This window comes from Ammospiza nelsoni, chromosome 2, assembly GCF_027579445.1.
Source record: "Ammospiza nelsoni isolate bAmmNel1 chromosome 2, bAmmNel1.pri, whole genome shotgun sequence".
NCBI classification, from domain to species: Eukaryota; Metazoa; Chordata; class Aves; order Passeriformes; family Passerellidae; genus Ammospiza; species Ammospiza nelsoni.
The window spans coordinates 31440069-31462335 of record NC_080634.1 but is presented as its reverse complement, the minus strand read 5'-3'; the positions used below and the strand labels follow the sequence as shown (position 1 = coordinate 31462335).

Genomic DNA, 22267 nt, shown 5'->3' with positions numbered 1-22267 from the left:
TGGGCTGTAACAGGGTCACAGCCTCTGAATACATGACGTTCCCTAACTTAATCTGGCCTTCCAGCTGCTCTGTGTACGCACCCACGGAAATCCTGCAGCTGAATCTTGTCACCAAGGAAATCCAGGAACTCCAGGAAACCCTGACTCTCTACTGTGTTACTGAAGACTTCTTCTTCAGTAGTCTACAGAAGGAAAGCAGAAGTAGTAAGAAGCACAAGGAGTACAAAGAACAGACAGTAATTTCTATAGACAGTTCAACCAACAAACATCTCTGCTTGAATACATTTCTGATCTGAGCCCCCCCATGGTGCTGGGATCCTGTGCCTCAGCCCCAAGCTGCCATGAGGGTTAGAGCTAGAATTCAGAGATTCACAAAGCCTATACTGCCAGAGACACTGCAGGTGGAAGAGGCATGCCAAGGGAACCATGGCACTGCACAAACACTGCTGCCTCCATGCCATTGCTTCTGGACAGTGCAGACCTTGTTATTACATCCTTTAAGCTAGGAAAACTGACTCTCTTCATTTTGCCCCAAGTACCATGGGATCTGAGGGGTCTTACCTGTCCAGGTTTTTGGTAGATGACCCCAAATTTGAAGTTATTGCTTATGACGTGTTCATCAAATGCAACAATAAGCTGTGAAGCCTAAAGTAATGAAAACAGAAATTGTCACCTGGATGTCATTAGCCAGACCTTGATGGAAAAGTGATATACAGACAAAACAGAACACTGTACCTTGGGATAGAGGACAGGAAAGAAGCGTTCAACATTCACATCCTCACACAGAAGCTGTTGAGTGAGAGAGGCAGGGAAACAAAAGTGTGATTATCATGTGCCCTGGCTTGTTGCAGGCATGACAGTGTAGGAACTGTATATAATTATCTGACAGGAGCCCCTTCAGGCAAAAATTCTGAGGTAAAATTAGAAGAGAAAGAAAAGAAGGCAAAATGGAAGGGTAAGAGGGAACTATATAACAGTTCTACTGGTGAACAGTAGAAAAAGAGGGAAATGGAAGGAGGTGAAAATAACTTTAAGAATGAGGCCTTAAGAAAAAATAGGCAAGCATGAATCTCACCTTTGCCATCTGAACAGCATTGGGAAACTCATTCAGACAGGAAATGGGAATAAGATCATGTTTGGTGCCAGTACGAGTCCTGACATAGAACAAAAAAGGCATTAGAGACTGATGGCTGAAGGGAGACACAAGCAACACTGGATCTTTAAAGAAAGAGTAGCCATTCCTCCAGAGTATTGTTGAAGCAGTTAATTCCAGAGGCTTAATTTTAATTGTGGTGCATAGAATCACTGGAAAAGCAAGGTATTTTCACTTCTTACTACCCATCACTCGTTGTGGTGACCAGAGGAAGACAAAACAGGATTCCTTGGTGTCTTTCCTCCTTTGCACTCCTGTTTGCCTTGAAGAAGTAGTCTGCTTCCCCCCTCAAAGTTTTCTTTCACAGAAATCTAAATGTCAAAATACAATTCTTGGACACAGAATAGTAAGGGATTCCCATTATCAGTGAGGGCTTGAAAGATTGCTAAAAGGTCTGTTAGAAACAGCCTAGGAAAGCAGATCTAGGTAGAAAGGAGGTAGAAACTGGTGTAGCATTGTTCCAGAAAGCCGACAGAGGGAAGCTGCCTTCCTCTTTGTATGTGTACTTAAGGAGAAATATCTTTCTAAGGAAGAAGAAATACTGGGCTGTCAAAAGCCTCTTCAAAGCATTATAAACAAGTTATTAAGCAAAAAGTCTTGCATAGAATAAAATATCTTAATAGAGGAATAACTACCCTTTTGGTCTTCCCTGGTCTCTTCCACATAGGAAGAAAAACATTCCCAGGCACAGCTCACAAACAGGCTGTCTCTTTATTCCCAGATTACTGCTGGCAGTCTAAAGCATTCTCTGCAGACACTGGAGAAAACCCGCCAGTGATTTTCTTGTGGCTGATTCCTATGCAATCATTTTTGCCCCTCAGTCCTGGACAAATCCTTGTCCGTAGCAACTGTACATCACCTGGCTCCAGTATCATTGCCTACAGGGAGTGCATCCAGCCCATAGTGCGGTAAAAAGCTTCTCTCCAGTGGCCTCTCACCTACACAAGATCCTTCTCTGTTCTTCTTGTAGCTCATCCAGCAGCTCTCTCTAGGTAATGTCTCTCTTCATAACCCTCTCTAAGGGTTATGGCTTCATAGAATCTAGGGGATGTTCTAGATCACCTTCAAGGGAGCCTTAGTCTCAAGTACAAAGCCTGGGCTAGGCTGTCCTCCATTAGGGAATCCAAATTCTCCTAGAGAGTACTCACATGTCTCTAAGTAGACAGAATAAACAAAAAAACTTTCTATTTGAGGGAAGAGCAGGTATTTTCCACACTGGTACTAGAAAGATGCACCTGTAAGCACCACATCATCTTCTTTAAGGAAACTGCTGAGAGCAACTCAAGAGCATAAGGCAAGAAAAAAAATGCTCAAAGGTTTTTTTGCAGTTTCTTTTCTCTCCAGAAGAAAGACATGAAATTCCCACCCACATCTATGCAGAGGGAGTGCAAGTCCAATAACAGGCACTGTTACCTCAGCAACAGGCGGAGATTTTCCTGTTTCTCGATCTGTTCATACTTCACAGAAAGTACTAGGTAGCCCAAGGACATGTCACTGGAGTAAAAGTTCTGGTGCTCCTGCAAATAGGAAACCAAAATGCATTATCCCCAACACACTTCCTGGAGAAGCTTTCCAAGTTGTTTTTTTTGCACACAACCTGTCACTCAAGATTAGCTAATTTTTAATTCAACTAGGAGTAGCATGCTTCCAGATGTGTGTGTGTTGTCTTCCAGCCCACTTGATCATCAGTGCATGAGCATATCAGTCAAAGTGCATCCAGTCAGTTCAGTTCCTCCTCACCTGTCCAACATCACAAGGGCTCCTGAGAAGGAATAGTATTAGAACATTCTGCAACAAGTTTTGAAGAAATTGAGTTTCTTGTAAATAAAATTGTATCTTTCATGAACTTTCCCTGCACCCATTCAGGTTCTGCTAGACTAAGCAGTGTCTACCAGACATTCAACTGGATGTGGTCACGGAAATTCTCTATCTAAAGAGCAATGGTACGATTATGGTGAATGGCTGAACTCCAAGAGTGCTCACATGTCAGGAAGGATACAATCAGTAAGCAAAGAGGTTTTGCAGATGAAGACTGGTCTCAGCAGTGCCACTAACACTGCCAGAGCTTTAGTGGAGCGTGCCTGAAACAGTCATGCAGTCAAACAATGAAAGATACTGCAAACATTTTCACAGTCTCTATTTGTAAGTGGCTGTGGCCATACATTTCTCCTGGAACACAACCATGTTCCAGTGGCCTAGGTATAGCAATGTATATTTTGTATATTGCTACATCATACATATTACTATATAATCTCTAACCTCAAGAGGTTAAAGCCTTTTGACACAGGATGTGAATGAAAATAACATTAAGGTGAAATTGTGCAGAAATGCCTTGATCACTCCCATCATCCTAGTGGAAAAGCATCCTCATGCATGACACTGAAGTGGGACAGCAAGTTGTATTCAGTTGTACAGTCAAAACTTGCATGATTTGGAATATGTTCTGTGAAAGGAATAATCCAGGCACAATAAATTAGTGAAGAACTCAGTGGGAGCAAAGCGTAAGCTGATAAAAAATGGTTGCTAGTCTGTCAGTTCCTTCCTCAGTCTTTTGCCTAGAATATATAGAATATATACATGCCTAGGAGCATGCCTAGGAGGTCCGCTCTGGCTCTGATGGATTAAAACTTCTCTCAAAACACTGGTAAGATTGTCTTTCACTGTCTAAAAGTAAAATTCATAGTTTGCATGACTTTTTTGTATAAGTCATAGTTCTGACTCACTGTCAGAAATAAAGATATATCTAGTGAAATACTCTGATATCTGTGTGGACCCATCCAACTTGAAGCTAACAGACATAAACCAATCCTATCTTTGAAACAAAAAACAGGAATAAGTAAGACTACAGTCACTACCCTAAACCAAAATGTGACGATGTAGCTATCTAACTTTTTTAAGTATTAAAGATGTCATTGTCTTCACCTCCTCTTTGAGACAGAAAACACCCAACACCCAGAACTGCCCTGATATTGGGCAAAAGGTTCCATGGCTGATCAAACAAGGCAATCTGAAAAAGGTAAGGTCTAAGAGCAGCCAAGAGGCAAAAAGAATAATATGGCCTCTAGCTGCACTGTTCAAATCACAGAAGTCCAGTGTGATCGGTCACACTGGTCAGTGACAGCACATGGGAAAAAAAGCTAAAATCAAAGGAAGCCACACAGGACAGTTAATTTCTCCTGACCATGAGTTTTAGGATACTAATGGATTCTTGCGATGTGAACAAGAATCAGATGCAGTAAGTCACTGTGACCAAGGGCAGAAAGACAGAGTAGCTGAGGAACAAACAGATGTAGGAGCAAAGCAAGACCATGTTCCATGGTCAGTTGGAAGTCTAGAATCCAAATCCTTAAACCAAAGAAGTCAAATGCCAGGCTGGATGGCCAAGACAGCCTGTTAAGGAAAAAGAGGGCATAATGCCAACAAAAATCAGAACCAGAAATTAAGATCCTTTTGATGAGACTTCTAAGCCAGACGGCAGCAGGTCTGATAGAGGGGATCTCAATTGCTTTGGAGACTGGGCCATCAGCTCTGCAGCTGACATAGCCAGGCAGAGCTGCACAAATGGGTGCAGTCCTCACAGGGGAATGGGTACCAGAATTAGTGGAGATGTTAAAACAACTGAATTTGGCTATGTAGCTTGATCCTGAACCAGGATCTGAGGTTTAAACTGAGATCTGAGCAATCGTATGTATGACTAAACCTATCATTTACTCCTTATGATTTTCTTTCTCTGTAAAAACACATAGGCAACATACATCAGACTCATATTCCTTCAGTGGACAGCAGCCTTTATTGTTAGCTGTCCTGAAGTTAGAGATGAACCATCAAAAGGCTTTGCAGTTGATACTGAAGATTGCAAGTCAGTGATGACAAGATACCCTGGAGCTAAGATGATCTATGTATTAAGTACAAATTTGTTCCGCCACAGAAGCAGTTTCTGTAACATTTAATATAGTCTGAAAAGTAGTTCTGGATTTCAAATAGATCTATCTAAAAACAATGAAGTATCTTCCATGGGCCAAGGGAAAAGACTAACAGAAAACACAAGGAAGGCTGACAGTTTGCCTAAGAAGCTCTAAAGCTACTAAGACATCTGCCATCTGCAGCAACTTTAACCAGCACAAAGAAAGGACAGCATAAAGGAGAAATACATGGTTACATATGAATGCATAGCAAGAAAGCTCCTCCCTCAGCACTGAGAGCAAGTGTTTGAGAAACTGGACCCTAAGTTTATTTGACTGGCAGTTACAATGCACACGTTTATTAAATCCTTCCTGGCTTCAGGCTATTTCTCTTTATTACAGCCTTGAAAAACAACATTGACATCAAATTATTCCCGCAGTATAAGACATAAGATTTTACAGCTTTTATTCTAAAGGCTAAATAAATCTTACTGTGTAATTGTCATATAAAATACAGATCATGAGGCAAGGAAAAGGAACTGAATGTTCTAGCACTTCTTTTGATCGTTGTTTTATAGGGTCTGCTGTAAGATATTCTGTAAAAAGTATCACAGAATTGTTCACATTTGAGCAATCTACATACACACATCCACAACACAGACATGCACATTAAGTTTGTAGTACCACACAATACTTTGATCTCCTGTCTTGCTTAAAGGATATTACCTAAACCACTGGCTATGCCTCTCCCATCATGTGATGCTTTCAGACTCTTCTTCAGCTAAGAACTGTTTGCTGTTATTCATATGAAAGAGACCTTTCCTGACATTGTTGAAATAACCTTCCCATGTTACCAACAAGAAAAAGATCCAACACAGCATCAAAATCACTGTTAACTTTGCACTGAAGAAATACTCTTCTAGTGAAAAAGCTCTGAGCTCTCTCCTTAACTACGTTTTTAAACTATGGGGGAAGTTTTCTAGCTATGGGTAGAGTTTTCAGTAACACAAGACTCCTGTTCACCTTGATCTTTTCTGACACTGGCTTGCTCAAAAACTTGCATGTTTAACTGAACATGGACACATATTTGTGTCAGCTAAGGCAAAGAATAAAACACTGGACACCAGAAAAGGAAGAATATAGGAGAGAGTTTTTCTGTAGTAGAGAGGCGCTAACGGTTGGGCACTTTGCAAATGTAAAGCTCCACAACAGAGGAAGTTCTGGATCTCACTTGGAAGGAACAATGATGATATGGCCTTGCTTGAGCAGGAGTCTGGACAAGATAAGCCCCAGAGGCCCTTTCCAACCTCAACTGTTTTGTGATACCAGGTCAGCAGTGAATCCTACAATTGGACTGAAAAAATCATATCCAAATTTGCCTCTTGTCCTATCTGGCTCTGGAAGCATTCAAGCACAACCCTAAATTTACCATGACAGAAAAATAATTACAGTTGGCATACTGAAAGCTTCCAGAAGGTTACAGGATACATGTCCATTAGCAGATTGCACAGGAGATCTGTTAGTCTTGAGGGGAAGCCTCCAGGAAGGCTTCCTTTCTTTCCCTAATTATTTATAAATCATTTTAATAATCTTCCACTGTTGTGGAACAAGATTCACTACAGAAGATCACTCTGACAAGAATAACTACTGCAGAACAGGTCCCCAGCACTGTGCAAAGCAGCACCTATTCCTGGTTTTGAACTTATTCTGCAGTCGCTAAGGGAGATCACTGAGTAAGATGCAGTGTGAGCATTCTTGTCAAGCTTTCTTATCTCCTGATGCCATGAACCAAATCTCAACAAACATCATGTGTTTTTCTTACTTGTTCTTTATGGCTAATATCATCCTGAGATTCAGTCTGGTAATCAGCCAACTCCCTAAACAGGCCCACCCAGATGGACCTTAATGGCTGGCCAGCAAACATTCACTTTATGAGGCCTTGCTCTGTTTCCCTATGTGTCAAACTGGAATTTTTAAATTCATGGAACGTTTAGCACCAAACTCACATCAACAACTATAGAACCACATGGTGTGGTTTCATCACATACATTTTGTAATGACCATATACTGAGGGAAATGGACTGTTCTGCTTCCTACTGAGGAGCTTGCACTGTCAGTGCTGAAGTCCCCTAAAAAAATAATGCCATTTCCACTTCCAGTACTATTACACTTTTGTCCACTTGTTATCCCAAGATTGGTATCTGTATAGGAAACTCAAAAGACCTTCTTAACTAAATAAAAGCATTTCCCATGCAAATCTTTCTATTAATGCACAGGATGATGCACATTTCACAAGGGGACACAACCAATTGAAACACTACAGACAGTATCTTAGTATGTACCTCATTTACATCAGCTCAAGGCATCATAAGGAACTGAAATGCAGCAGCAGTGCAGACATTTTTAAGTTCACCAAAAAAAGCCCGAGAAACATTTCAGCCTGGTGGCTGGATGGGCAAAGAAGGCTCTGAAGGTCACCCTTACCTTTCCCAGAAAATGTTTGCGGTACAGCTTGGCTGTAGGGTCACTTTCCAGTTTCACTTTACCACTCCAGGAAAAGGGTACATCAGACAGAGTTGGACTCAAGCTGGAGAGGTTGTGGCTGGTCCCTTCAATCCAGTAGCCCCCAAACTGGGGTAGGATAATGAGAGGATATGGCCACCCTTTCTGTAATACCTATTCAGAAGGACAAAAGGCATAAAAGCTGACAGGTCTGTAAGCTGGAAAGCCAATAAGCTGAAAAAACAATGAAGTCCAAGACAAACAGAGAGAGGAGAGAGCAGTACTAACTCACCTCATGGATGCTGGGATAAGGAATATACTCCTCTTCTGTCTGAAATCAGAACAGGCCATTAGCAAAAACATGTGACATCTTTAAAGGTGTTATGCTCTCATGACTGTGCAAACTGTGCCCTCAGCTTCTACTCTGCCCTGGGTCATCCTTAGAGTTTTACTTCAGGACTTAAGGTTAGACTCCATTTCCAAGGTCTCAGCATTATAATAAAGAACTCTGTGAACAATAAACTTAGGAACCAGATTCTATCCACCCTCCTCCTCCAAACTACAGGGAATACAGGCATGCAAAATGAGGAAGTAGCCAAACTATAAGCAAATTTGGTGTGGTTAGGAGTGGCAGCCTCTCTCCTTTCATTCCACACAGTGTCAGACAGCCTCTGTCCTTCTGCTGACAAGGATGACAGTAGGAATGGCAGAAAAAGTGCTGTTATTTACAGTGAGATTGAGGCTGTGTCATCTCCATGGCTGCTCTGTGGTATTCATCAGAGCAAGGCCGAGGTGTGACTCAGAGAACAGAAGCGGTATCTGAGCCAATTTATGCCGGTTGGATGCCCTCTCCATCACCACAAACAGCACTGACTATCTCTGTCAGAGTAAAGCTGTATCAATTCTCGATGTGGCTATTTTATAGGTCATCCCAAGATAAAAGTCAAGGTCAGGTTTGATTTTAAGGTTAATAGGCCTGAGCTGAGACTGAAGAAGTGGAGTTTAATCCTCAACTTGAGGATTTAAAGATAGGAATCTGTTCTTACTGTCTTAATACTGGCAAAACAGATAAACTTTCTAGTAGCATCTCTGAGTCATCAAGCAGATTACTGAAATAAATACTACGTGGTTTCATAAATATTATTACAGCTCTTAAACTGAATGAATTTAAGAAATTACTTAGTCAAAACTAACACTTTTAATAACAATAAACTCTTACTGGAGCAACTTAAATTGGAAAAAGGAAAAGTTAATTCTATTTCAGCTACATACTTTCATTCTCTTGTGGAGCAACTAGGAAAAAAAAAGAAGAGAAAAATGGCAAGCATGTGTTTTTGGGATGTTTGCAGACTCCCTGTTCATTCCAGTATGAAAGTACAATGCAAGCCAGGTCAGTAATTATCTGCCATTCTCAACAATTTAGGAGGCAACAACAACTTGGCCTGACCTTGAGAGGAGCTGGAAGGGAACATCTTTGTTCATCCAGACGACTCCCCTGGAAACATAAAGTCACAGACAGTGAATCCTGTATCTCAGCATGTCTGTTTCACTTACCCTCTGTGTCCTTCTCCATATCCTCAATATGCATATTTTATCCCTCTATAAAATCTGCCAATTTAAGCAACTTTGGAGGACTGGAATAAAAAGGAAAAGTAAAGCTAGAACTTGGCCAGCCCCCTAATCTGGCATTAAAACTGAAAAACTACCCCCAAGCTTACACCTCTTAAAAGCAGACAACTGGCAGATATTAAAAACAACCTCCCAAACTCATTTTCTTACTTGATTCTCTGATCTGTTCTAGCTACCTTCCTTCCTATCCTAAGCAACAAAAAGAAAAAATGGAATGACTATGAGGCGGGTTGAAAAAACAGAGCAAAAGGCCGCCTAGTTTCCCCTCAATCAGGAGCTGGCATCCAGACTTGAATCTCCTCCTTAAGGGTATTTTACCCTCTGCCTCCTCACCATGGCAAAGTAGCTCACTTCTACCACACCTCTGCAGCAGAAGCACAGAGGAATAGGACAATCTCAGTGAGGAGAGTCCCAACACAGACTGAGCAGAGGCCCAGACCAGAAGATATGAGGGTCAACAGGCCATAGTCCAAGTGGGCATCACAGACAGAACCGTCAGAAGCAGAATTTGCATCATCAGATAGGAAGGTGAGGACCAGAATTTAAAATGCAGGTTTCTCTTACACACACTACCTGAGCATTCAACTACTGTCACCTAAATCTTGTAACTCCCATGCTGGAACACGATGCTGAGACTACATTTTTATATACCATCAGTTACTGGCGTGGCTAATCAGGGATTCCAGACAGGATAAGCAGCTCTTGACTTTGTTGTGAAAATAAGCAGGATTGGATTTCTAACAGCCATGCCTGTGCACATATTCTACAGTGAAACTAGCTTGTCAACCAGATTCTGGTAGAAATAGGTAAATCTCAGAGGAGCTCTACAGTGGAGACTTAGGAGACTCAGGAACAGAAGTTTTGGGCAATGCTCCAGCTGTACAGGGTGCAAAACCTGCTAGCATAGTACCACTAAGACTGAGCAACAGCAACCTTACTACTGAGGATTCACAATAATCAGGATGCTCTCTGCAGGAGCAACAAAAGGAAAAAAAAAAAGGAAAGAAAAACACCCAACACACCTACTTCACATAAAAACAAGGTTTGAGGAAAATGAGAAAGTTTATTAAAAGAACCTAAGAAGGAGCCATGAAAAAACTTAAACATTCATGAAATCATGAAGAGCCAGACCTTGAGTACACAACAAATGCTTAACACCTTTAAAATACTCTTAGAAACATCAGAAGTAAAACAGTATGGCCACACTCCAGGGTAAGGGAGACTAGTAGTAGATGTATGAGATCATTCTTCAGAAGTCTGAAGTTGAGTTCAATCACAGAAAGTAGCAGTAAAAACAAATTTTAATTGGTTAAATATAGAAACACAGTAAAGTGAGCGAGGAACAATGAGCAGGTAACAAAAAACCTAATTATTTTCCTTAGCTCTACTAGGAGAAAGAAGCTTCACATGTTGTCTACAAGGTGACACAAGATCAAACTACAAAAGCTGAGTTTAAAGACCTTCCCCCAAAAAATTGTTTTCCTTTTGTATTTTCAACAATGGAGACTAAACAAATACAGCCTGGAAACATTCTTCATAGGAAACCTTTAGAATATGTTTTGAATTGTGATGTCAGTACACAGCATTGACAAGATGAATAACCAATTACCAGGATGTGGTGAGTTGTGAAATTAAGATGGAACACAGGTTGACAAGTGACCTTTATCTTTTGCAGAAGTAGTTAGTAACCATTTTGCATTTAGGGAAGTTGTAAAGGTGAAAAAGTTGAGTTCATGGAATGTAAGTGCTAAAAAGTGCTTTGTTGATGTGGTCTCGAGTTTCAGTTGTCAACCTACTGAGCTGAGGTTCACAAAGAAGACCAGGTTCTGAAACAGGGATTTGGAAAAGAGACAGAAAGTCCTGTCACTACCAGAAAGTCCTGGGCACTGTCAAAACAGGGCTGAGGCATGATGGACACACAGGTACAAAACAGCCACAGACTTCCGCAACAAAGTGGGGGAAGTACTGGGATAGAAATGGAGATTGGGAAACTGCAATCTTCTAATATTTCTCTCTCCTTCCTTGGCATTTTTGGTAGATCTGATAACTGCAAGAAATTTTCAGTTTCAAAGGAGGTCCTGGTAGGAGACCAGTATCTCAGCAAGCCTGAGGGAAAACTTTCTGGGCTGCTGTAAAGGAGCTCTGTACCAGAGCCTCTACAGAGAGCAAAGGAATGTACCAGCACATTCCAAGACTCTGCACTGTTAAGGAAGCTCCTGGTAGCCTGGAAGCTGAAGACAAATTTAAATCTACCAGCCTCTCCTCTAGAGCAAAGCTTAAGGTAAGAATAATGGAACCCTGGGCTGTACAGTCCAAAGCTTTACTTTAAAGGGTAACCAGGACCACAAGAAATGTGCAGCCTAAGATGCTGAAGCATCAAAGCATGGGCTGAACAACTGCTTGATGATCACTGTCATTCCTCAAAAGGGAGAGGAATAAACTGCAGCAGTCTCAGCCACCCCTTGAGACATCCTTCAGGCTTGAGCTGGTTTGGCTTGCAGCACTGCCATTTTCTCTGGGTAGCCAACTGGACACAGCATCACTCTGGGAATCTCATATCAGCCTGAGAATCTCATATTCCCAAGGTCTTGCACAGGGTAAACACCTGGTCTGAGCAGGATGAAAGAATGAATGACAGAGAAAAAGGTGCCCAGACCCAGAGTCAGGTCTAACGTGGCATAACAACGCTAAGATAATACACATATTTTATGGGGAAAGAGCAGTGCCTTGAGGAGACTAGTTCAAAACAGACAACTGAGATACAAAAGGGGACACAGGGAAAAAACCCATGAAAGTACTTTTGAGAAAATAAAACCGAGTATGCAGAAATTGTAAGAATGCAGAACAGAGGGAGTGAACAAAAGCAGTCAAGTGAAGGAGACTGGCTATGCAAACAAACGAAGACCTGAAATATCTGAGCTTACTGTATGAAATAAAATTTCCTTGGTTTTCAATTGCCTGCACTGCAAAGCAATCAAGGATCAACATGTTACTAAATGTCCTTTAAGAGAGTATATACAGTGACTTCACTAGATCTGGAAGCACAGAACAAAGTGGCCAGTCGTCCATTTATTTCCAAGAAACTATTAATAAAATTGAAGAGAAAAAGAAAAACAAAAAGGAAACAAGAAAGGAAAAAAAAATGGTAAACTTCTTTCCCAGATCTTGGGATTTGTTTCAGTGTAAAAAGAGAGTACAACTTTACCTGTTAATTTATCACACAGAATGTGAAATGGCTATCCTAATTTTCAGTCCAACAATTATATTCCAATCCAATGGTAAAGTATTCAATAATCAATGCTATCCTGAGGCTTTTTTGTTGTTATTTTACAGAAGAAATGTTCAAGTCTCCTGCTTTGGTTTTCTCTCACTTTGATTGCTAAGGAAAATCCCAGATTTTGTTTACAAGAATGATTCAACAGATGTAAAGGACAGTCACAGTCAAATGGAAGGAAAGGGAAAGCAAAAACAAACAAAAAAGAATAAAGAATTAGTAAAAATCTAAACAAAGATAATAAGTATTAGAATTTTTTTTCTTTTGGAAAACACTAAACTTTAAAAAAAATCTGTTATACTGAAATGGCAGTTAATGATTTGCCTAGTGCATCTTCGGTGACAAAACAAGATTAAATTAAAAAAAAAAAGCTATAAAGTCTTGATAGTGGGCAGCTAAGAAAACATCATAGATGCAAAATTAGGCAGTCTGCATGCCTTGGAGATTCCCATCAGCTCCCTGCTATCTCTCTAACTAAAGAGGTGCAAATCCAGTCAGACTTTCCATATGGTAAACTGAAATACTGACAATCTTAAATACCGGTCTTCCACTGAGGGACACCTGGTAGGGACTCATCCTTATCCATATTTCAAAGCCTGGGAAGGACTGTCACAGCCTTTGAACATGTGCTTGAACTGACGCAGCACTGCTTGCTCAAGCTTACTCTCCTGCAGTTAAATGAGCCAGGCACACTTACACAGCTTGCTACTCTAAAGCACGGAGAACACATCCCAAACACAGTTTGGATGTCAGTGCAGTGGTTGCAAGGTCTGTGTCTGCCTGCACAGAATACATGGATGCATGAATACATGGCAGATACACCTTCAGCCCTCCCTCCCACCCTCCTCTCCAGTCTGCCAAAAAGTACTTAAGCCTCATCACTCTAAATTCAGCATTTTGCTGCTACCATCCATCTCCTCACCTTTGTAGTCTCACTAAATTCTGACATTTTCCTCATATTCATAATTTGATCACTCAAATTCCAGAAAAGAAGTTAATTTGTTTTGGTAAGGTTAATTCCTGTACATAATAAAAGGCAGGAGTTATGTGTCATGTTATGTGTTATGTTAGGTCAAGGTTAACCACAGCACTTTAAAGAAGGTGCACCACTCAGGGAAAATACTGGTAACCTACAAGGATGCTCTGAGAACACATAATCTGAAAAATATGAAGACTTCATTGCTAGGTATTTAACACATATATTACTATGTCTTTATCTGATACAGTAAAAGGGGGGAAAAACCAATTCTGCCCTGTTTTAAGTTTGTAACAAAATATATGCAGCCAAATGCGTGTATTTCTGTGTAAGAATTAAGCCAGAGTCCCTCCTTCTTGCACAAGTTAAAGACAGGACCTACAGTAGTTATTTATTAAACTGTCTGACCTTGCTAAATGCAGTTAGGTTAACATCCCATTAATCACCTGTCATTATATCTGCTACCCAGCAGAACAGAGTTTCCTGAAGAAGATGCCAGAGATAACTTACTGCAACTTTGATTTTCTCTCAGAATCACACTTCTGCAAAGAACAGACAGGATTATAATAACCTGTGTCTATTGCTTCCATCATGCTGACATGGAAAAATGAACACAGAAAAATGCTTTTGAAATCCCATTGAAGAGTAAGAGATTGAGCCTAGAAGCCCTAAACATTCTGTAAGCCCACAATAAAGAATATTGTGAGTGAAGCAACAGGACAAATAGTAGCTGATTATTTGTTTGCTACCAAAAATTAAGAGATCCCAAAGTCTGACAGAATTACTTCTCCTTACCTGCATTTTTTCAATCATCTCAAACAAGTCCACAGTCTGTGAAAAGGAAAAGACAACAGAGAAAAACAATTTGACATTTGCAGAAGCTAACATTATCTTCTGTGGTAACCCAGATATTGAAGGAGTCAACAGCTCCTTCCATATTTTGGCAAAGAAACTATTTGCTTGCTGAAGACCTGATGGAATTGTTCTTCCTTAATTGGTAGCATGGACAATATAACTGTCCAAACTGTCTTCTGCTTGTGCTGCAAAAGCTTGACCTGAAACCTGGTCAGTCAGGTATCCGGGATTTCTCTGTTTCAATGGGTCAGATTGACTTGAGATAGAACGGCATAAGAACTGGTCAAATTAGCAAGTTTAGGATTCTCACAGAGGGAGGCAACTACAGCTGTAAGACATACATGCACACAAGCTTGATTTCAGTCAATTCCTCTGCACACATAACTCAAAGCATACACCAGCCCTGAGTCAAACATGAACTGCTTTTACCTTGTTGGGGACAGCAGGAGTGAGGACACATGGAAAGCCTTCAGTGGGAGAGTCTATAACATCACTAAAACCCTGCACCACCTCCTCAGACCTCCTGCAACAGACAGACGTGGAAGAGAAAAAAAAGAAATAAAAAAAATTAACTCTTAACAGAATTCAAGATGTCAGTGCTTGCCTGCAGTGCCTCCTTTGCCCTCTGCATACTACTCCTCTCCCCAGGCCATTTCTTGCCTATCAGGAAGCTGTCATTACCTACGAGAATCCCTGAGGTGGCTGAACTTACCCCTTGCCACTTTCAAACATCCTGGATGTAACAGCAAAAATCTTCTGGCTTCTGACTGCTCTGTCTCTGCTCACATAACAATATTTTCCTCACAACTGTCATGGAAGTGCTGAATGATTTTTCTTTGCCAAGTTCCTCTTCCATCATGGATTTGGAGCAGAATTAAGACACGTGTCATAAGAAGCTTTGTAATCAGATCTCAAAACAGAACTGCATTAAAAAGGATGAAAGTAGTTCTGAGCCATCACTAAAATCAGCACCAAAAGGACAGCCCCAGTTGCCACAGCCTGGGTATTAATCTCAAAGACAGGAGCATAACAGAGATGGCACTGGAACAGAACCGATAACACCCTGCAGAGATTCAGGCACTGTTTTGTGTTACCACTGCTGGTACAGCAGCATGGAGATTAGGTGAGCTTTTGTATGCACATCTGCTATGGAAAATATATTATTACTATGGTCCCTGCTGGAGCAGCAGTGGGTACAAACAGCAGCAGGACTTTATTTGATTTCATAGAAGAGAAAATAAAAAGCAACACAAACACTACACTGTAGTTTAGAAGACATATCTGGCATTGCCCAAGGCAGTACAACCAGCCCCACAGCCAGCTGCACCTCTCCTACTGTTACTTTATAAACATTCCACACCTCTCACAGTTTTTACTAGCAGTCACAACTGGGGTTAAGTCATGGTGAAGGCCACATAGGTGGGGCTGGGAACTAAGCACAGGTTTACAGGACACAGGACTCATCCACTTTGTAATGAAATCATGAATATGATTATTAGGTGGTCACAGAATCACAGAACGGTTTGTGTTGGAAGTGACCTTAAAGACCATCTAGTCCCAACCCCTCTGCCAGATGTCAGCTACTACATCAGATTGCTCAGGGCCCATCCAACCTGGCCTTGAACACTTCTAGGGGTGGGCCACCCACAGCTTCGCTGGGCAACCTGTTCCAGTGCATTGCTATCCTCTGAGTAAAGAATTTCTTCCTAATATGTAATATGAATCTCTTCTCTTTTAGTTTAAAACCATTCCCCATTGTCCTGTTACTACCTGTCCAGTAAAAAGTCACTCTCCCTTTTAAATAAGCTCCTTCTAAGTACTAGATTCTTCTTTTCTCCATGCTGAACAACCCCAGCTGTCTCAGACTATATTTGTAGGAAAGGAGCTCCAGCCCTCAGAACATCTTTGTGGCCTCCTCTAGACCTATTCTGGCAGGTTCACATCTCTCTTGTGCTGGGGACCCCAGAGCTGGATGCAGTATACCACATGTATACTCACAAGAGCAGAGTAGAGAGGGAAAATCACCTCTCACAACCTGCTGGCCACTCCTCTTGTGATGCAGCCCAGGGTACGTTTGGCTTTCTGGGCTGTAAGCGCACACTGCAGGCTCATGCCCAGCTCTTCCTCTACCAGAACCTCCAAGTCCTTCTCCACGGGGCTGCTCTCAATGAGTTCATCTCCCAGCCTGTGCCCATATCTGGGATTGTCCCAAACCAGGTGCAGCACATTGCACTTGGACTTGTTGAACTCCATGAGATTCTCACAGGACCCCCACTCCTCCAGCTTGTCCGGGTCTCTCTGGATGGTTCCTTCTTCCGTTGTGTCAGCCACACCCCTCAGCTCTGTGTCACCTGCAAACCTGCTGAGGGTGCTCTCAGTGCCACTGCCTGCATCACTTATAAAGATATCAAAGATCACCAGTCCCAAGACAGAGCCTGAGAGACACTACTCACCACTGGCCATACAACCATGATACAAGGCATACAATAATCCTACAAGGCAATCAAGAATTGCTGTCCTGTAGCTATTAGATGCATGACTGCTGCTGCTTCCATGCTAGGAGAGTGGTCACGCAGACCCTTGCTTTGAAAGCAGTGGCTACATTCCCTCTTGTATAGAGGTACCACTTATTTCTGTAATCTTGAAACTACTCTGTCACAAGCTCCAAGAATCCTAATGCTCACCAGTTCTCTGACAATTCAGAATTCATTTTTGTGGCCCAATGGCATAATGTAACTTGCATATAGACTCATCAACACATAATGCTTCCATCCCACAATTTTCTCCTGAAATTCATATGAGAGAGATCTGTATAATGCATCCAGAAATTAATGCCATAAAATGTCTGCAAGGGAAGACGTAGGAGTTAGTCTTGACAACCTCAAACAAATATTGAAATAGTTGGATGGCAAATGTATTTTAAATTAATATTAATACTATACTAATACATTCTTTATTTATCATCCTCTTCATTTACTTGAAGAATGTTTGGGATGAGCAAAATTTATGTCCAAGGCAGTACATGAAACATTTTCCCTGTCTCTTAAAAATCTGAAGATTCTTTTCTGTAAACTCTAAAAAGGCAACAAGTTTAAGTCGATAAATTCTCTTTTTCAGAAAGAAGTGTAACAATAGAACCTTTCGTGTAACTGGATGTCCTGGGGCCTTGTTTCATATTAGTGTTTTCTTTGGCATGTCACTGAGGTGAATGCTGAATCATTCAGAGGAGTTAAATACACATCTGCATCATGGAAATCCTACATGGTCAGTGTGGCCAGTCCTGCCCCTGTCCTCTAACCATAAATTGATCTCAACACTCTGGACTGACTGGAAAACTTCAGGCAGAAACTGTTCTTAACCATTGAATCCTAGCACAGTTCTATTGACCAAATGAGTCCAGTAAATGCCAAAATCACCAGACTTACTGTAGATTCAGGGATGTTCACAATTCTGTAATTATCCCAAATTAGGAATATGCCACAGGCCTTTGAAAATCCAAGAGAATGCCTTAGATTTTACATTATCTTTTATAAAATATCACAAAAATTTGGTGCTATTATAATTATCACTTTGAAGTCCACATTCAATTTCTGGAACTTTGAACTTTTGGAATGAAAAGCACTAGACTATTATAAAAAGGGAACATACTTCTTTTCAAATTGGAACTTCAAACTCCTTGACCACAAAAAAGAAGAACATCATCCTTCTGAAAAAGGAAAGCAATTCTGCAGATTGGGAGAGGAATATTTATGTGCAAATGTATACTTGCTGAAGCTTTATTCTTAGGAAATGGCAATAAGGGGAAGCATAGGGCCTAGAAAATGCTGAAGGCTAGATTGGGATTTGCTAGTGACACTAACCAGTACATTAATTTCAAGCAGGCAGTCAAACTAAATCTAGGTACTGCTGATCCACTGATAAATTCCACTCTCAATTCTGAAACGGAACAAGAACTTTTGAACATCTCTAAGCCACTACAACTCTGCTCATGCCTTGTATTCTGTCTTGCAGCATCCTCTGCTATTTCAGTCATAGGATCTCTCTACCCAGCTTTCAAAATCATTGCTATCTGCTGTATCTGAGCCAGTTCAATAACCAAGTCAATGCAAGTATCTGCTCTAAAAAACCACAAATTGGACAGAATTTCATACACCCTTTCATAAATATATTCCAGAGCAAATGGGGATTTGTTGCACTCTAAAAGGCAAGTGCCCCAAATCCTAAGACAACTGTTTTCCTGAAAGTTCACAGGGAAGCAGGTGTATAGCTGTTGTAAACACTTCTGCTCAACTGGAAGCCTTCCAATAGGAGAAACACCACAGCGTGATTTGCAGCTATCTGTGGAACAACAGTCAGGATAATAACTGGTGTCCCAGCCTGATAAGAGTTTCTTGCAGGGAGACACTAATATGTTTTTTAAATCCCTCACTAGAATGGACAGGCAATTCAGAAGAACTGAAGGTAATGTGAGACAAGAACAGGCCTGAAATGCTCATAAGGAAAACTCTGGGCAACCACTTCTCTTGAGTAACAATTTCTGCCGCTTCACTCCCTTATTTCTGCCTTAGAGAGGTGCATTTGCTTTACCACATACAATTGTCAGCTATTCGGTGGAGACAGCTGAAAACATGACACGAATAGCCCTACTCTCAGAACCCCTATACAGCTTTGAAAATTGCTTACACATGGATTCCTAGAGCCCAAGAGAAGGAATTATTGAAGCAGAACTAGGAAAAGGAAGCTACCACTAGAGATGAGAGGCAGTTTGCTCTCAGCTGGTCACAAACTTTCTGCCCACAGATTCTGACATCAAGTAAGGAACCTCTCTCCCACCTCTGGCTGCGGGGCAGCTACCGTGGAGGGCACCGCTCCCACTCGTGGGCAGCCCGCGCTCAGGACTTCGTGCACGCACAAAGAGGTGGGCAGCGTAGCGGGAGGCCCGGAGAACTCTCCCCGCCAGCTCTCCTTGCGGGCCAGGAGAAAGGAGAACTCCAGGGGGAATTTAATCTTGCCATCCAACCCACACTCCCACCTCCTGAGAAGTCCCAAGAGGAGAGGTCCCCCACTCCTGGGACGGCAGGAGAAAGCCAGCCGAGCCTCCCTCTTTCCTTCCAGGGAGAGGAGCACCGCGGCCGCCCCACGGCCCGCCTCCCGCGGCCGGAGCGGGGCCGGAGGGAGGGAGCAGCGAGGGCCGGGCCCACAGCCAGACCCGGACCTGCCTGGCTGGGCACGGCCATCGCCTTCCCCCTTCCCGGGTCTCCGCCCTTCCAGCCAACCCGCCAGGGCTCTTCCTGCTGCTCCAGCACTGCGATCCCAACGCCGGCAGCCGCTGCCCTGCCCCGTCCCCGGGCTGCCCGGGAAAGGCAGGGCCCCAGGCCCCACTGCCGCCGGCACCGGTCCCGGTGGCAGTACCTACCCTCCGCTGGCTCCGGCAGGGAAGCCGTGCTCCCGGGAAAACATGCTGGACTGCTCCGCTGAGTCAGCTCCCGGGTTCCCTCCTCGGGAGCTTGCTCTCCCCCGGCCTCGCCATGAAGAAGGGCACGGGCTCCCTGCCGGCCCCCCGCGAAGCCCCGGCTCCCGCCCCCACTCCTCCTCTTCCTCTCAGTCGGGATTCACCGGATAGAAAGGGAAGGGACCCGCACGGCCGGGCCCGGGCCCGGCGGGCAGCGGCCCCGGAGAGCACGGAGGGGAGGAGGAGGAGGAGGAGGAGGAGGAGGAGGAGGAGGAGGAGGAAGAGGAGGGATGGAGGACGAGGAGACAAGGGGGGATGGGGTGATGGCTTCTGCCCCTCCTCCGCTGTGGCAGAGCGGTTCCCCTGGAGTCCCCGCTGTGGGAGCCCATGGATGGAGCACAGCGTGCAGGAGCGGCTGCTGGGACAGCCGAGCCGGGGACGCTGCTCTCCAGGTTGTGTGAGGGTAACACAAGCACAGCGTTAGACAGGGACAGCAGAGGGATTCCACTTATTCAACTCTGCTATAGAATAACATCACATCTTCAGGCTCTCAATGTCCAGTGAGGAAGGTGACCATCAAAGCAGTTCTCCACAAATCTCCATTCTTTTAAAGGGAAGGCTAGGAACATACTGCATCCACTAAATCCAAATCCGTGTCATTTGGATCTGACGTACCTCGAGGACCGCAGAAATTTGGCTCTGCACCCCGTATGAAATAGTTCATTGATGCAATGTGTAAACTAGGGAGGCTCAATTTTTCAGAGGTCACAAATGCCTTAACCACATGTATTTCCATTCGCTCATCAACAGATTCACTCATCAACAGATTGTCATTCCTGATTAAAAAACAAACAACAACTGAGCATGAGAACATGGTCTGCTATAGAAAGAATATGAATATACCTGCGTTTAAATGAGAACACAGAGTTCTTCTGGACACCCTTTTTTTTCTTTCTCTGTGCTTCTCACTTTCATTCCACAGAATGATGTCATTTATTCTCTTTACATCAAGACCTGTAAAAGCAGCAACTACAGCCTTACGCCAAATGTCAGCCTCACACTGGGTTTTTCCTAACTAATGAAGAAGACATAAGGAAACACAGAACATGAGGCAGAATTTGCCAGAGAGCTAGAAAAAGATGTAAAGGAAGAGTGCAAACAGTATGTAGACAAACCAGGCAGAAAATATGAGCTAGCAGATAGACATGGGAGAAAAAAGAAAAATGCAGAGAGCAAGGAGTTATTTCAAAGTTTTGGAGATGAATGCACCATTTTCATCCTTATGCTTCCTATAAATTCTACTCTTGAAAGACCTGGATAGAAATGATTATGGGGACTTCAAGGATCTGTGGGTGGGCAAAGAGACTGAAACGAGTAAGGAATCAAAGATAGGTGATGACTTTGAATGGACAAAGAAAGGGTCCACTTGCTGTTTTTAGTAACTTGCATGGAGCCAAGGTGACTCAATTTCCTTCTGTCTACCTTTTGTAATTCCCCAGAAGATCTGATGCTGATGCATGGGCCAATTCTTACATCCTCACTCCAACTCAAATGCCTCCTAAATGGACCCAGGGCACTGAATAGAGCAGCTGCTCTCGGCACAAGCAGGACTTACTCATTCACCTGAATCTCTGAGTAGAGATGTGACTGGACCAAGGCAAAGAGCCAAGCTTGCCATTTCTGCTGCATCTAGGAAGGAGGAAGAGACATTATTTTTTGCTGTTAGAGAGGGCTGCCAGCAGTAACTACTGCCCTCCCCCATCTCAGGGTCATCAGCAGCAGCGCTATCAAGCCTGGCCATGGTGAAAGCAAAGCATACAGAGAGGCTCAGGTCTTTCTGCCATTCTTGTTCTTCGGCAGCTTGCCACTACAGACAAGAGCCAACTTTGTTCACATACAAAACCACACGGAACTCAGCTTTCATATAGCTGCCTCACAGTTTTACCTAACCTTCTGTGTAACTCCACTTGTGTACAAAGCCCTCAACATGCATAAGCAAAACAGCAAACAATTATTAAATGCCCTAATTACTGTTCTAATTAACTTCCTTTAGCAATAGCAACATGAATAAATTACATGTAAGCAAATCACAGGTCTGCTTTCTGTTCCTCAACTTACAATCAAGACAGCGATTGTTACTATTTACCCTGCTGATACAAAAATATTCCCTATTATAAGCCTGTTGTAGTAAGTAGATTCAGCTCCTATTAATACTTGTGTTCTTATATGACTAATACAGTGTACTTACAGTCTCAGATTTTAATCCCTATATGTGTCCATACCTGCATGGATCATTATGCATTTTATAGTGATGTCGTGGTTTAGTTTTTGTTCTTTCAGGTATCCTTGTAGGCACATTAATATATGTCTTACAGTAATTGCTGTCTATACCTTTTGCTATGTATTTTCCTATTTTTGTTAGCAGATTTTTTCAGTGTGTTTCATTTCACTAGCATTTTCTCTTGCTCACATAGGAGAAGTCTATATTAGCTGTAAAACAGAAACTGGTCCCTGCAATTCTGTT

The 22267-nt window shown here is 42.5% G+C and overlaps 1 protein-coding gene across 3 annotated transcripts in view; it reads right to left on the bottom strand.

Moving 5' to 3' along the window:
• The window catches only part of LOC132087384 (rap1 GTPase-activating protein 1-like), a 40540-nt gene extending 20702 nt beyond the window's left edge, over positions 1–19838 (bottom strand). For all 3 annotated transcript variants that reach the window (XM_059493531.1, XM_059493532.1, XM_059493533.1), the window contains exons 1-11: positions 19708–19838; positions 14721–14814; positions 14232–14267; positions 9005–9052; positions 7850–7888; positions 7540–7731; positions 2567–2670; positions 1076–1154; positions 736–789; positions 562–645; positions 82–182 (exon numbers count right to left, since the gene is read on the bottom strand). In XM_059493531.1, coding sequence (XP_059349514.1) covers positions 82–182; positions 562–645; positions 736–789; positions 1076–1154; positions 2567–2670; positions 7540–7731; positions 7850–7888; positions 9005–9052; positions 14232–14267; positions 14721–14814; positions 19708–19751 — 875 coding nt within the window. In that variant the 5' untranslated portion in view covers positions 19752–19838. The remainder of the gene's footprint in view (positions 1–81; positions 183–561; positions 646–735; positions 790–1075; positions 1155–2566; positions 2671–7539; positions 7732–7849; positions 7889–9004; positions 9053–14231; positions 14268–14720; positions 14815–19707) is intronic.
• Positions 19839–22267: the final 2429 nt, after the last annotated feature.